The sequence below is a fragment of the Caenorhabditis remanei genome, chromosome IV (genome assembly GCF_010183535.1).
Source record: "Caenorhabditis remanei strain PX506 chromosome IV, whole genome shotgun sequence".
NCBI lineage: Eukaryota > Metazoa > Nematoda > Chromadorea > Rhabditida > Rhabditidae > Caenorhabditis > Caenorhabditis remanei.
This window is the reverse complement of record NC_071331.1, coordinates 13,393,166-13,407,884: the sequence shown is the minus strand read 5'-3', so window position 1 is coordinate 13,407,884 and position 14,719 is coordinate 13,393,166. Positions and strand designations below refer to the sequence as shown.

Here is a 14,719-nt window from a genome sequence, read left to right as displayed (position 1 = left end):
AACATCAAGAAATCATTATGAGAAGTATGTACTTGAAATGTTGCAGTGAGACATGAGACGTATTTTTATTGCCCTCGTGCATGGAAATAGAAGTTCAATATCATTCAACTTCTGAATAAAGATTTTGTTATAGCTCGATTGTCTAATATTTCATTGAATTCGACTAGCCAAACCATAACTAAATTCAGTGGAGTTCTCTACATCATTTACTCATGTTTCATTCAACGCAAAAATCTTTGAGTTGTAGATATTCATATCTTAAACTACTTTTATGGGGGATATCCTTTCTTTTGGCTTCCTTTGATGACTTTCCACTTCTTCTCGTTCAACTACTCGGCTACTTCCCGCAACAGTTACGCAGCATTCACAGCTTTTGCAACAGTTACGCGACACAATCGCTACAGTTCCACCGCAATAACGACAAATCAGAACATATGCAACAGTTATGCAGCATTCACGGTATTGCGACTGATAGTTCTCTTGCTTTTGGGGCATGCACCAGTTGTGCAGCAATCTCACAACAGTCGCGCAGCAACTGTATATTCGCTCCAATGCAAATTGAACTTTAGCTGCACTTTTCATTTTTTCCAACGTTTATTTCTTGTCTATTTGACAAATTTTTATCATTTTTTAAATACTTTTTTACTCTATTTTTCAAAATATTATTTTTCAGAAGAAGGATATGTGTCAGGATGGCAAAAATGAGTCACATAAATGCAAATTGGAAGTAAAACGAAAGGTTGGCAGTTTAGAATGAAGCCTTTTATCTTTACTTTTGTTCTTAATTTTCAGACTACCGGAATTGGTGCAACAATGTAGCTGATCAACAAAAATTAACATATTCGATAAAAAATTTGGACTTTTCGAAGCTACAGACCATAGGAACTTGGAAACTTTCAACGATGGCTGGCCAGCATGGATTTTAAATGATAGTTTTTGTTTTTAAATGATAGTTTTCTATAAGTTTTTTTTGTTTAGCTTTTAATTTTTTTTTAAAGTTTTACTTTCAAAATAAATATGATTTGTTACTTTTGTTATTCTGTTTACAAATTAGTTATACTGATGAGAAACGAGAAGTAATGGGTGCATGCAGCACGCCGGCAGCACTGATGCAACAACTGTGCAGCATTCATGCAATACTTGTGCGCCTCTGACGCAGCAGGCGAGCGGTCCACGAATGACTGCTGCGTTAGTGCTGCGCAACTGTAGCGAAAAGTAGCCGAGTAATTCAAATGAAATAAAACTTTATTACTGATAAAACGAAATTCGATCCAGATTCACTTCATTTCCATTCCATTCCGATGGAATAATAAGAGTATTACTTAAAGAATGCTGATAACCGACTTCTTTTGTGTATTTGTTGTCTATGTTTCTAAACTTCACTAAGCAACTCTGAAGAAGAAAAATGCAATGTATTCGTGTATTAGCTTGTCTACTATCCGTTCAGGTCTCAATTTCTTTTTCGAGTAGTGGTAAAGCTTCCCGAGTTACATATTTCATATATTTCTATCATTCAGAGTGCCAAACAATTCAGGAATCTCAAATTTTCAATGGAAGCACAATCTATTTTCCCGGAAATTCCAGTGAACCAGTGGAGTTACCAGCCAATTTCCGCTGCACGTATACTGTAAATTAGAATTAAAACTCAATTTAGCAATTTTCGAATTTCAGATAAAGGCTCCTCTTAACTCAACTAATGGGATTTATGCTTATGTGGAATTAAGAAATGGGATAAGAGGAGTTAATGATTACATTACTGTGATTGATACAACTGGATTCAAATACCGTTTTAACAAGTTAGTGTGTTTCGTTATCTTTCCTATAACTTGAAACGTTTCCAGCCGAAGTGAGCGTTTCTATCAGTTTTTTGTTATACCCGGGCGTGAAATGTCGGTCGACGTTATAACTAAAAGTGTTCTGATGGGTTCAAAGATTTCGATTACAGTTCAATATCGAGCAGGTGTTTCCGTTTATCTTATTTTTATACTACTCTTGTTTCAGCTAAATTTGGATCAACTAAATCAATGGAAACTGAAAATAAAATGAATTTTGTTAACTTGGCAGATCTGAGATCTAATTACTGGTACGACAAGGGGTTCTCGAGTTCAGTTACATATATTGGGGAGGAACCGGTGAGTTGAGTAATTTGATTATTCTTATTAGAAACAGATTCTTGGCTTCTCAGATTTATCTGACTCTTGCATCTCCTGCAGATATACCTTACGAATATCTGTGCAGCTGTTTTCTTATCGATGGAAATATTTATAATCAGACAAATGTTCGACGTTTAGCTGACTTTCTCTACTATGAGACATTCACTTCAACCACAAATTCCATAACTATTTTATCCTTTTGGACGGAATACGGTGATGATTATGGTGTAGTTCTCAATCCTCTGTCGGAATCTCTTCAGTTTGCAAGTCTTGTTTCTATGGGAAGTTCAACTGATGATCCAAATACAATCTATTTGAATCAGAGAAATGAGAAAGAAGCGGTTGAAATAATTGATTTTTATACAGAAGAAATCACCATGACATCGCTGAAAATTGATAGTGTAAGTATAATATTTCATCTACTAGTTCTACGGAGAACTGATAATTGATTTAGCTTCCCGGAGAGTGTTCGGCATATGCAGTAACTGGGCCTCCGAACAACTCATCAACAATTATTCTTGACTTGACGACATCGGAACATCTCATACCATACACATTCAAAATGAAATACTTCTCAGTGATATACCAGAATTGCACATTGAGTTTCACTATTCGTTCTCCATTTGTTCCCCTAAAAGTTTAGAAAGTTCACATTTGATTACAATTAAATAATTTATTGAAAGAACCCATTATCGAAAAAATATTGAACGTTTTAGGATCCGCTGTCCGAGTTGCCTAAACATTTTCACTTTAATTTTCGAAAATAAAAAATGTGAAACCTTCACTATGAAGGTTAACGATGTATCCGATTCCTAAGATGCGTGCATATTTCTGTTCAGCAGACGAATCCAGACATTCTTGAATGGTCGTATTAACACTTAATGTAGATGTGCCGCCGAGCAATAGTCCGGCTAATCTTCCGGAATCATTGAAGACTGGAGCGCCTGAGTAGCCTCGCTTCGAACCAGGAGTTCCAACTAAACAAAAAAGTTTATGACAATTAACTCATTGATTAAAATAATGATAATATTTATTCTTACCTAGATGAAGACAATCGTCCATATGTCCTTTGATGGTTCCTTTTGTGATTGTCGGATTAGAAGAATCAACGCAGTCCGGATAGCCCTGAAATGAAATTGTTTAATATGTATTAAATAGGCCGATATTTCGTAAAAAACGTTCCGTCGGCTACAATAAAACTAAAAATATCATACCATCATGAAGAATTTAGCGCCTCGTTCCAAAGAGGTCATTGACAGTTCCAGGATCGGAAAATCATCTGACTGGAGTATGGCGAAATCGAGAGGTTTGCAAATAAAAACGCAGTTGACAGTAAACTCTTGATTTCCAGCTCCTTTGATTTTGTACGATTGATTTAGCTTGAAGGATAAGTGAGCAGCGGTTAAAACATGACGATCATTGATTAAAACACATGTTCCTGTCAATTTATTGCCACTAATGCGAAACACTCGACTTTCCCAAAAGTTCATGATTCTTGTGATCCCTAAACAGTAGTTTTTATTAAGTACACATTCGAACATAACATACTGTCCGCTTCTTTTTCCAGTTCAAACGAACTCAGTGGGCGTTCTAAATGATAATTCATTTATATATTAAATTCAATAATATATGAAAGTTACCTTGAATGTCCATCGACGTCGCAATTCGAGAGGGTGCCCTGTTTGATTCCGAGAAAAATTGCATAGTCGACCAGCCATCCGGAAGCAAAAAGCATATTTTCGGAACGCTTTGAGCCCTAAATTGATAATAATATAGTCAAAAACAACACAAGATGTAACTTACGCGCAATGAATCTGCATGCCATTGGACTCATACGACAAATTTACAATCGCATCTGGCGGAAGAAGAAAAGCGTGTCTGAGAGAGCTTTCGGTGATGAAATTTCCAGACAATGCCACGTTCTTTTCCTTGTCCATCATCTTGACTCGAATTGACTGTGCCATCATGAGAAGGAAATAAATCTGAAAAACCATGAATTAATTGCTTCCAATTTTAGGTATCATGAGATCGCGTAATATTGTTGAAGCAACGTATATAAGGGAAACGATTTTGCGAGGGGTCATTACATGACAAGGAGGCAGAATGAAGGGAAGGACTTTACAGTCTATAGCAGATGAAGGTGTGTTTCGGGCAGGAAGACCTGCAAATGAACCAGCAATTTGGGGGAGAGATAATGAAGTTCAGTGTGGGAAACAATGGAGAGCAAATAGAGAGGCGGACGACGTGGCAGTTAGGAAGAACAAGGGGAACGGACGACAATTTGGGTCGCCTAGGACAGCAAATCCAAATGATGACGTGGCAGGTGTAAATTAAGAGGATAATGAGTGATGATGGATTTGTTTTTGTGGGAGGCAATGTGGGAGAGAGTAGTGGAAGATGACGTGGCACATAATAAGAGCAGAGGGGAGATGAGTACAGAGGACGGTAACTTATATCAGGGGGGCAGATGTGGTCGGTAGATAGACCGGTTTTGGCGAGAAGATACCATACACATTCAAAATGAAATACTTGTCAGTGATATATCAGAATTGCTCATTCAGTTTCACTATTCATTCTCCATTTGTTCCCCTAAAAGTTTAGAAAGTTCACATAAATCTTGAAAGTTTTATTAGACGCACAATAACTTAATACTCAAGTGAAACCAATTTGAATGAGGCTGAACAGTTTTCAGCAATAATAGAGAAAGATTGATGAGTGATGTTTCTTGGAAAACTGGTGACAGTCGAGAAGTCAAGATAGACTTCAGATGAACTGCTTGGAGGAGCTCCGACCGCTTTCAAGACGCAATTAGGATCAGAACTCTGGAAATTAGGATGTTGGTAATCTCAATTGGATATATGTGCCACCTGCAACTCACTTTTTCAACTGAAAGGATTCTTGTGTAGTCTTTCATTCCAATCACATTGACTGCACTTCTCTTTTTGTTTCCATCTTTTCCATTGATATCCAATTGATTTGCTTCAAAATATGTTCCAAATGCAGTCAATGAATCAAATTGTTGAGCTTGAGACAGAGGTGTGAAGACAACTGAACTCTCGGAAACTCTGTTATCCAATCCGACAACTGTCAATTTATTTCCAGTGCTGATATAGTTTGAATACTGGAATCGAGACATTCTGTACACGTATTTTGGATTTTCAAAGTCTCCATCAATCACAAAATAGTTATCAAAGATGTCAGCATCCCATCCGGAATGAGCAATCGCCATTGAAATCTGAATACGTTAAATTTAACTAAAGTTTTATACAAAACATACAAACCTGTTCAGTTCCAATCATTGTCTGTGGATTTTTGTATGAATTAACTTGCAAATCATTCAAGGTGAAGTACTTCAAATCTGAGTTACCCAAGTAAGTAACATTTGGATTAAGCACTGAAATAAGAGAAACTAGAAATTATATGACACTGTTGACGACACATACTATTTTGGTAGAAGATGACCAGTCTGAATTTGGAATGCATGTTGACACTTTTCGTCACAACTTGGAATGTTGTAGTTGTGTTTGGGAAGACATAGAAGTTGAGAATCTTTGAGGAACGACTGGAACTCAAATTCAATCAAATTCGTTCCTTTTAATCCCACTTACCTAGCCACAAGAGTTCTAGTTGCTTGTTGATCAATTACAGTAATCATATCGTTATTTCCTTCCAATCCATTCTCCAGTCTGACATGAGCGTATACCATTGGTGGTACAGTTACCAAATAAGTGCAGCTGTAATTTGGTGGAATTTCAACGGTATCATTGGATCCAGCTGGAATCGTCACGAAATGACGCGGAATGATTTGATCTTTGGGGATTTGGACACAGTCTGAAAATAATTCGATTTATACAAAAAACATTATCAAAATCTCACCGAGAGCAGCTGAAGGTCCAACCAAAGCAACGAGTGCGATTATCCAAAAAACTTGGGCCATTTTCAGAAGAATATTCTTAACACTGTCGGTCGAGTACATTTTATAGCAACCTTCTTATCAGTTTGTGAAACTTATCAGAGTCGTTTGGTTCGTTTAATCTAAGTGTCATTATCAGAAAAGAATGAAATCATTGAATTCAACCTACCCCTAAAATAAAATAAATTTGAATCTTTGATCATTTTAACGGCATCGGTATTGTTTTTTTTCAATCTTTACAGTTTGTTTTTAGAAAAAGCCTCTAGAACTCCTAGCTTCTTCAAATCGCAATACCCATTTCGTGATCTCTTCTCCATTTCCTGCATATTACTATTTTCTAAACTTTGAGCCACCTTCTTATCAGTGACGTCTTTAACTGATAACATTCTATTCTGGAAAGGAAGGCGTAGGAGTTTAGTAACTGTCCAATGGTGCAGGTAGTTCACTTTCATTCTTCTTTCCTGTTTGACTTGTTTTTATAGAAAAATCCAAAAGCTGCCTGTCATTTTATTCTAGTATAAAGTTTGTGAACTCATGAACACCTTTTCAAAACTACGTATGTATGTACCTCAAAATTACTTTTTGCACGCATTTGTAAAAATATAAATTGTTATCTTGAAATAACGTCACTTACCACTGATAAATTGACTTCCTGAATGTTCAGAAACCATCTCTTTCTATCTGCAAAAAGCAAAGACCACTTTGTTCACAAGAAAAAATGTCAATTTGAAACGTAAAGCACTCTTCATTAATACCACAAAATCAAATAAATACAAGAATAATTGATTGAATTCAAGTTTTCAGTCTCGAAAGGAAACATGAAAATAAGGCAAACGATTCGGATTACTCAGAAGAATAGGTCAGTTTTAGGTTTTCGTGTTATTTCAATACGTGTAATGGTTCAAAGTGATTGAGAAAAGGATTAGAGAATTGAAGTTTTAGAGATGATCTCATTCAACTTCAAGGTGAAGATAATTGACTCGTTCGATAGAGAAATCAAGGCGAGAAATAGAAGGGAACTATTGGTTTTGACTAGATGGGAAGCTCTGAAATTCAACTGGAAAAGAGACAAGAGAGATCGGTTTCAGGTTTGATTGACTAGATCAATTTTGGAAAGATTTGAGATCAAAATAAGAAAAAAGAGAGAACTATTCTACACATCAAATATGATTATTTAGGGATTACGGCTCCAATATGTTGGCAGGGAAATCGAGTTCGTGTTCGTGAAGCTGAAATTCATTGGATTTAGATATGGCATGGAATACAAGGAAGTATTTAAAAATGTTTCATGGAACAATTTTTAATTATGGGAAAATTCGTAGCGACATGAAAAGAAGTCATTTGAAACCTATATCCTACAATAGTTGTTGAGTGACATCATTACTTTTAAAAGTTTTATTGCTTTTCCCGTTTTTCAAAACCTTCTTGAGTTAAACGTTAGACCCCCCATTTATCGGTCATGAAGAGAGTGACTTGGGACTTTTATTGACGTCTACTCAGAAAGTTGTTTTCGTTTAAAGTATATTTCAGTACAGTTATGAATAGACTAACCTGTATCGAATACAATGTTTCTCTTGGTGGAGTTGACTCTTCCTCTTCGAGAATATTGATTGTATTGATGTCACAGATATAATTATCCATTTGCATTGAAGAAGAAGAACTCGTAGAAGCACAGGAAGACGATGAAGAGTGATGATCTACATGATGAATATTCGATTCTTCCATTTCCCTTTCTGGGGTTTCTTGCTTCAAATCATGTCCACGTCTTCTTGCATTCATGAAAAAGTTGGCAACAGTAGTCGGATCCAAATTCAATTGTTGGGAAATTGTGATTTGCATCTCGCGAGAAGGTCTTTTTGTCTCTCGGAAAATCGCTTGAAGGGTTCTTCTTTGAATATCAGTAAAAACGAGACGTGTCTTCTTTGGAACAATCATTGGGGTGGTTGGACTTGTGGATAACTCTTCTTTTCTTTTGCATGCTGAAAAAAACTGTTATTTTCGAAATTCAAAAAAAAAGATTACTCACCGGCTAATCGCAACGCCGACATTCTTTGAAACTCTGGTTCCTCAAGCCATTTCGCCATTCTTCTGAATGTTTCTCGACCGCTTTTCAGTTTATTCCATGGCTTTGGGTTGCGTAACAGATCGGACAGAGTTCCTTGAGATCTGAAAGTTATCTGATACTGACAAAGGTCTCTCAACAAAAAATACTGTACCTGCAAAGAACTCTTTCGGCAAAAATGGCTTGTGGGATAGAATATCTTTTGAGTTCCGATGCGATTTGAAGAGCCAACTCCTTTGTGTTCAACTCTTCTCCGTCGTCGATATCATCCTCGCCGTGTCCCATAATTAAAGCAGCCGGAGATGTTCCTTTGGGTGATTTTGTAGTCTGAAAGTATAATTTGTTTTTCAGAAATTTTAAAACTTAACTTACACTATCAGCTTCTTGAATTCTTGCAATAAACTTGTCAGTCGAGTTCATAACAGTTTGGTTCGTAGCGTTTGAAGATGTGGAAACATCAAAAGAATCGAACGATGAAGCGGAAAATGGGTGATGTATTTCAGTTCCATGATTGCTGAAGTCAGATGGAGACGACGATGAATGAGTTAACCCTCCACACTCATCATCTTCTTCTTCTTCATACTTCAATTCGTAACTGGATGTCGAAGAAGTAGGAAAATAGTAGCTGAAGGGTTGATTTGCAATCGGCATGATTTTTAGAAACTCACTTCAAAGAACTCGGGTTCGGAGATGGAGATTGTCTTGTATTCTGATACTTTTTTGAAGTTACCGTAGATATTGGAGGGAGTGGTCGAAGGTTGGTAAGTGTTGCGTAGTTGCTGAAAATGTTGTATGTCTTTTTCAACACTCAAACCCCGATAGGATCTATACGAAATGACGTCATTTCGCCCTTTTGATTTGAATGTCGACATTTTCGGTTAAAGCCATTTTCGGTTAAAACCTCTTCATTGACCTATTTTTCTACAAATCATTAATCTTGACTGCCTTTCGCTTTTCCTTTTCCTCTCCACCTAGGAACGACTTCTCATTTTGAAAAGAGGGAAACGGATGATTAGTTGTATGGTGTGTCATATTCAATCTTTTAGTGACTCGACCATCTGTCTCTTCTCTTTCCTTTAATCATGTTTTCCCCCCTCTCTTTCCCTTTAAGCTTAGCCTATAATGGAAAGAACGTCCTCATTTGACAAAGAAGAATCAAAATAAAAGCGGTACGGCTCGGCGAGCAATTCCATTTTTCATTCAGAAGAGGTGCTGCCCCTTTGTGGTATGGAATTGGATGTGACTATCTTACTGTCAAACTTCAATCACTCAACTAACTTCTTTTTTTGCTAATGCAATGTAATTCAAACTCACTCGCAGATTAATGGTCCACTTCTGATAGTACTCCTTCCCTGTTGAGCCAACTTCCTCTCACTCACAACAAGATCTTCGGCGAAATCAATGAAATGATTGTCATGAATACTCGTTGGAGAGACCTCATCCACGTCATCACAACTGTCATCCACCTCATCGTCCATCGAAAGAATCGGATTATGCATTGGAGAGCGAAGTGCTGCTGAAAGGAGCGGGTCCGATCCCGAATCTGTTAATGCTTCCATTGGTTTTTTCCTGAAAATATTGAATTTGTTAGTTATTATTGAATGACAAAGAATAATACAAAAAGGTTTTCAGCAAAACAAATTCGAGCCAGGTAACTACAAAAATAAAAATGGATGATGAAGAAGAAGAGATATGAAAATCGTATCGTGAAAACTAATCGTAAATCATTAGGTTTGTTTATGGGTTTATAGACATTCGTTGCCCCTAGATACACAAATGATGAAATATTTCTGTCAATTTCCTGTTCTCGATTAGAAATTATTTCGAGATTTTGGGCCGGACTACGGTAATTTGCAAGTTTTTAAAGTTCAAGTCTGGAAAGAAATGTGCGAATTTTCATTCGTGAAAGTGCAAAACAAAGCATGATTTGCCTCATAATTGATAATCCAGCACAAAATTTTCTGTAGAAAATAATCTAATTCAATTACTTAATCACTGTTTGCTCTCTCTTTCCCCCCATCACTCATGTCACGATACATATTTCAAAGAGACGAATGAAATACATTTTTTTCCGAGAGGGGAACACACGAAATTGTATAGGCAGGAAATGGAAAAACTGACAATTTTCATTTCCATCTTTTTCCAAGAAGAAGAAAAGAACAGAGAATAGAGAAAATGATGGATTCTCCATTCATTTCTTTTCTCTTTTTTTTGAAGACATGATTTCGAAAGAAAGATGTAGTAATTTGAACTCACTCTATTTTAAAATAGAAATTTGTGAGTGGGGGCAGAAATGACAATTTCTGAAAGCATGACTAGATAGGCATCATGGAAAATTCAACGAACAAAAGAAACAGTTCATTGCACTACGAACCACGCCTAACGATTTTCGTATTTTTTAACCCATTAATCAACTTGAAAAAGAACTGAAATTGTTTCAACGACGTCTTCTCTTCTTTTCTCATTATCGGCATGATTGATGAGAACTATTCAAATAGGTTTTTGCATGAACGAGAGGAAGAACTGTGTTTTCTGTACAACGAGGAGAGAAAGAGAAGAGGAGTCAAGTGACTTGAAAACTGAGGGTAACTCCAAAAACAATGTCTACGGATGGAGAGGGAGATGTCTATGATACTCTTGGCTCTTATTACGATTATGGATTTTCAGGTTTTGAACCGAAGGAAAAACATTGGGATTTGAAATTAGAATAGAATCATATATTTAGTAGTGATTTTAAAAGAAGGTGGAGAGAAGTCACCATGAACAGTAAAACACACCTTCCAGTTTTCACGAGTTGCAAGTCTACAAATACCGTTTTAAAACTTTTCGTGGTGAGACTACATTCAGGAAATAGGATGCACATTTAAAGAGACCAAGCAGCAGTTCGAAATTAAAGTCTGTCCATCTCCTAGAACACTTCCTTAGCAATTCAAATCCAAGCCGTTTTCTGTTGTTCACATAGACATGATTCAGAAATGTATTTTCAAATCCAGAGAAGTGTCTGAGAAGAAGAAATAACAGTTTCAAATTTCTATTTGGCCGAGCAACGGGCTTCTACTCAGTTCCGTTCCTAACTGAAGCGGCCCAATGTTACTTCTAGGCTTCTCCCACTCGAAAATGTAAACGGACCACCCAGGCAGCCGTCTGTCAACAAGGCTATGGGCGGTATGTCATGCCTGTTATTAACAACCTTATGCTTCATAGACTTCTGAGTAATCAGTGTCAAATAAACAAAATCTACAATTATATAGACATCAAAAACCTCGAATGTGAAAATGTGACGGACTGAAAAGAAAAGAGAGATAGAGAGTCAAATAGGGACAAGAATAAGTGTGGAACTGGACTGGCCCGAAGAAGACGGAATTGGTTGGGGGTGTTTGGGATAGAGTGAAGAGAGAGCCACACACAACGCCTTCTTTTTTCTTTTACTATCTGCGTCTTGTATCTGTGTTGGCTTTGAAGCTGTGAGCACACACTGACACACACGCATAGCTCTCCTTCTCTTCCCACTAGCTCTTTCTTCGGGAAGAGCTCTCTGTATTCTGGAGACAGTGTGTTTTAAAGAAGACACGCAGAGACGTACCACCCGAGAAAGGGCGGTCCCTCATCTCTTATTTCTCCTGCTTTTTCCATAGTCTCTCTCGATTTTTCCCTCTCTATCTTCTTCTATGGTCTTACTACCCTTGGAGGGAGAGAGGGTTCTATGTAGCTTTTCCTTTTCGTTTTCTCCCTTCTCTAGTTGTATTCAGAAGGGACCTGCGAACCAGGCACGAAGGCATTGAAAAGAGAGGGGACAGATGGTCATGTTATGTAGATATTATGCCAAAATGTAAATGTTTCATTTGTTCATTTCGTATCGAAGAACTCTGTTACACTTCACACAAAGTTTCAATTATCGACTCGGCCAATCCGTTCAGATCTTTTTGAGTTTCGTCCACATGTTTCCTGGCTTCCGCCTCAGTTGTCGTTTTCAGACGGATACATCGAATCAGACGGATTATTAGCTGAAAAAATCAGAGAATTGGATTAAGGGGAAATTGAACTCGGATAGCATTTTTAGATATGAGGTGCTCGACTGACAGAACTCGATGGCAATTTGACTAATGGATGGCTCAGAACTGAGAACTCCGATGTCTTCATTTGGAGAAGAAGTTTAGAATTAAAGTATTGGTTGCGGAATGGGAAGTACTTGCATACTTCTGATATACTACTTGTTGAAAAAATGAAGCTTCTGGTCTGACAATTTTCAGATTGGTTATACAGTGGTGCACATGAATGATTAGGGCGGGTTTTCACGAACTATACGTTTTGTTTTTCCAACCATCGTCATTTTGAGCTGACAGGGAAATTGAAAAAGATCTTAAATTTTTGGTACAGGGAAAACGAGCGAATATGACTATAGGTAAATAGATTCAGATCTGAAAATGAGTTTTATTTCGAGAGATCTTGGTAAATGAATTTAAACATCTCCTAATGAATCCAGAAATGATGGGAGATTATCCCAACAAACAATCTTCTCATAAGTTTCAGTTACAACTATTTGATTTCTCAAGTTGCACAGGATTGTCTTCGAGTTCAACTCTTCAAAATGATCGAGGACTTTCGTTTGCTCATTTTCATTTCAACTGTCAATTATCTTCTCTTCATTTCCGACAAGTCATTGTGAGGCACGTACACGCATGCACATGAACCGCCTTTAATTGGCCTGGAGGGAGTCAAAGAACATTTTGAGTTCTTACTTTCTCTGCATTATTTCGAAATTTTGGTTCTTAGTCACAGAAATTTAAGTTGAATTAATCAGCTATGAAATACAAATGCTAATTGGGAGATCATATGAGTAATCACAAAGTAGATCTCTACTGCAAACGTTGAAATCGGACTTAATTTCTAAGAGGATTCTTTTAATTGTTTCATGTCTTATTTGAACACTTACTAATCAAAATTGCTCTTTCGATCTAAACTAACAGTTGATTCTACGTGATTCTAGTTTATTCACAAATAAAGTAAACTGACCACAGTTTTTTATTAATTCGATAAGTTTGTCAACTTAAAACAACTTGAAATCTTACCTGAATCAGTTTCCTAATCGAAATAATTGAGATAATCTTGCCAAACAAATCGACATGTGAACTCTGCGGAGACCAAATATTTCCTATGAACCCGATCATCGGACAGTCAAGATTCACTTCGCTTTGATTCCTCTGAAACAAATGATTAGAAAGGTTTGTTTGAGTAATTTGAATATTAAACAAGTTCAGTACTCCAATTCTTAACAACAGAGTGAAACTGTCCAACAGTCAATCCTAAAGTTTTTGAATTTATCGCAGGACTAGACTGGTTGGTTTAGCAAACTTTAAGCTATCTGGATGCTCCTTTTATTATGAAAATACGATCCAGTTTTTCGTCAGAAGACTTATTTGAATAGCAAACTGCAACAAGTTGTGACCTTAATTTTGAGAGCCTTTTAGAGCAAAATGGTTTTCAGAATAAGCGGCAGGTCATGTTGAGTGTGTACGGTTTCTTAAAGAACGAAGTATTTTTACCAGGAATTTTAACAGAATTCATTAGAACGCTAGAGTAGCCTTACGTATTACTAAAAGATACTGATTTCATTCATACCACGCTTCCCAAATCCCAAAATTACCTTCCGTGTCCTGACATATCTCTCATCGTATACTCCCAAATGCTCTGTTAATTCCAAGTGCTCAGACCAACAGCCTATTGAGACAACTGTGAAAACGAGTAGGAAGATGCAAACGAATATCATTAGTATAATTTTGAAAAGTGCTGAAATATGATTCTCATTCTTCAAGATCACAAGAAAATCTCACTTCTTTTGTATCCAACCCGTTTATATTCAGTTAGTGCATCCAGCAGAATTTTCTCTTTATCAGAAAGATAACGAGTATGAATAAGTCTTGCAAAGTCTTGACTTCCTTGCGATTGGTTTGTTTCGTCCTGAAACTCGTTTAGTTACATTTCTATCACAAATAGTTTTATTTCTTTCGGCTATCGACTAACCTGCCATTTTCCTAGAAATGCTTGTGCTCCTCCTCCTCCTCCAGCTCTAGATGATCCCACAGGAGCTGTCTGTGCTCCCGAAGGTCCCTTGACTCCTCCAAAATCTTTCTTTGGTGAAGTTGTGATAAGTGGAGATCGTACCGCCTGATTACTTGTGGACGGCTTCATTTTAAACAACGAAAGAAGTTGAATAAACAACGAAGATGGAAACGAAGAAAGAAGAAGAAGCTAAAAGCGGCACCCGGAAAGTGGAAGTGGTGCGGAGAGAGAAAACAGAAAAAAAGAGAAAAAAATAGCAGGCAGAAGTATCGACGGGGGCTAAATTTTTGAGCACTAGGAAGAGGAGAGAGTTCTCAGAATCGAGAGATTTAGATAGGTTTTGAGCTGCTCCTTGGAGCTCGTTTTTCTCCTCGTTTTCAGTGTCAAATCTATTTATTACTCATGCAAAGGAAACGAAAGATTTCGAAATTTTGAAGTCCTGAGAGATAAAGAAACGATGAGAAGGCCATTGATTCGGATTGAATTTCGAGAACTTTGAGATTCAATTTTGAGAGAAAGAGCAAAGAAAGA

General features: G+C 37.0%; 5 protein-coding genes across 5 annotated transcripts; 1 reads left to right on the top strand and 4 right to left on the bottom strand.

Annotated features, from left to right (window-relative positions):
• Window positions 1–1,087: 1,087 nt before the first annotated feature.
• On the top strand, window positions 1,088–2,796 carry GCK72_013765 (uncharacterized protein; the record flags this gene model as incomplete). Its single annotated transcript, XM_053729976.1, has 7 exons — window positions 1,088–1,188; window positions 1,585–1,627; window positions 1,672–1,796; window positions 1,842–1,912; window positions 2,002–2,132; window positions 2,186–2,554; window positions 2,608–2,796. 7 exons carry the CDS (start codon window positions 1,088–1,090, stop codon window positions 2,794–2,796), a joined length of 1,029 nt encoding a protein of 342 aa, XP_053584748.1.
• Window positions 2,797–2,865: 69 nt separating this feature from the next.
• GCK72_013764 (uncharacterized protein) lies at window positions 2,866–4,120 on the bottom strand (the record flags this gene model as incomplete). The annotated part of the gene is made up of 7 exons (XM_053729975.1): window positions 2,866–2,888; window positions 2,933–3,130; window positions 3,194–3,278; window positions 3,368–3,657; window positions 3,702–3,743; window positions 3,794–3,909; window positions 3,957–4,120. The coding sequence occupies 7 exons, from the start codon at window positions 4,118–4,120 to the stop codon at window positions 2,866–2,868; spliced, it is 918 nt and encodes a 305-aa protein (XP_053584747.1).
• Window positions 4,121–4,798: 678 nt separating this feature from the next.
• On the bottom strand, window positions 4,799–6,129 carry GCK72_013763 (uncharacterized protein; the record flags this gene model as incomplete). Its single annotated transcript, XM_053729974.1, has 6 exons — window positions 4,799–4,975; window positions 5,032–5,388; window positions 5,435–5,547; window positions 5,597–5,715; window positions 5,762–5,984; window positions 6,030–6,129. 6 exons carry the CDS (start codon window positions 6,127–6,129, stop codon window positions 4,799–4,801), a joined length of 1,089 nt encoding a protein of 362 aa, XP_053584746.1.
• A 1,118-nt stretch (window positions 6,130–7,247) lies between these two features.
• Window positions 7,248–9,687, bottom strand: GCK72_013762 (uncharacterized protein; the record flags this gene model as incomplete). Its single annotated transcript, XM_003096856.2, has 7 exons — window positions 7,248–7,295; window positions 7,618–8,045; window positions 8,093–8,232; window positions 8,283–8,455; window positions 8,501–8,753; window positions 8,797–8,907; window positions 9,443–9,687. The coding sequence occupies 7 exons, from the start codon at window positions 9,685–9,687 to the stop codon at window positions 7,248–7,250; spliced, it is 1,398 nt and encodes a 465-aa protein (XP_003096904.2).
• A 2,310-nt stretch (window positions 9,688–11,997) lies between these two features.
• GCK72_013761 (uncharacterized protein) lies at window positions 11,998–14,317 on the bottom strand (the record flags this gene model as incomplete). Its single annotated transcript, XM_003096881.2, has 5 exons — window positions 11,998–12,132; window positions 13,198–13,329; window positions 13,773–13,915; window positions 13,960–14,086; window positions 14,150–14,317. The coding sequence occupies 5 exons, from the start codon at window positions 14,315–14,317 to the stop codon at window positions 11,998–12,000; spliced, it is 705 nt and encodes a 234-aa protein (XP_003096929.2).
• Window positions 14,318–14,719: the final 402 nt, after the last annotated feature.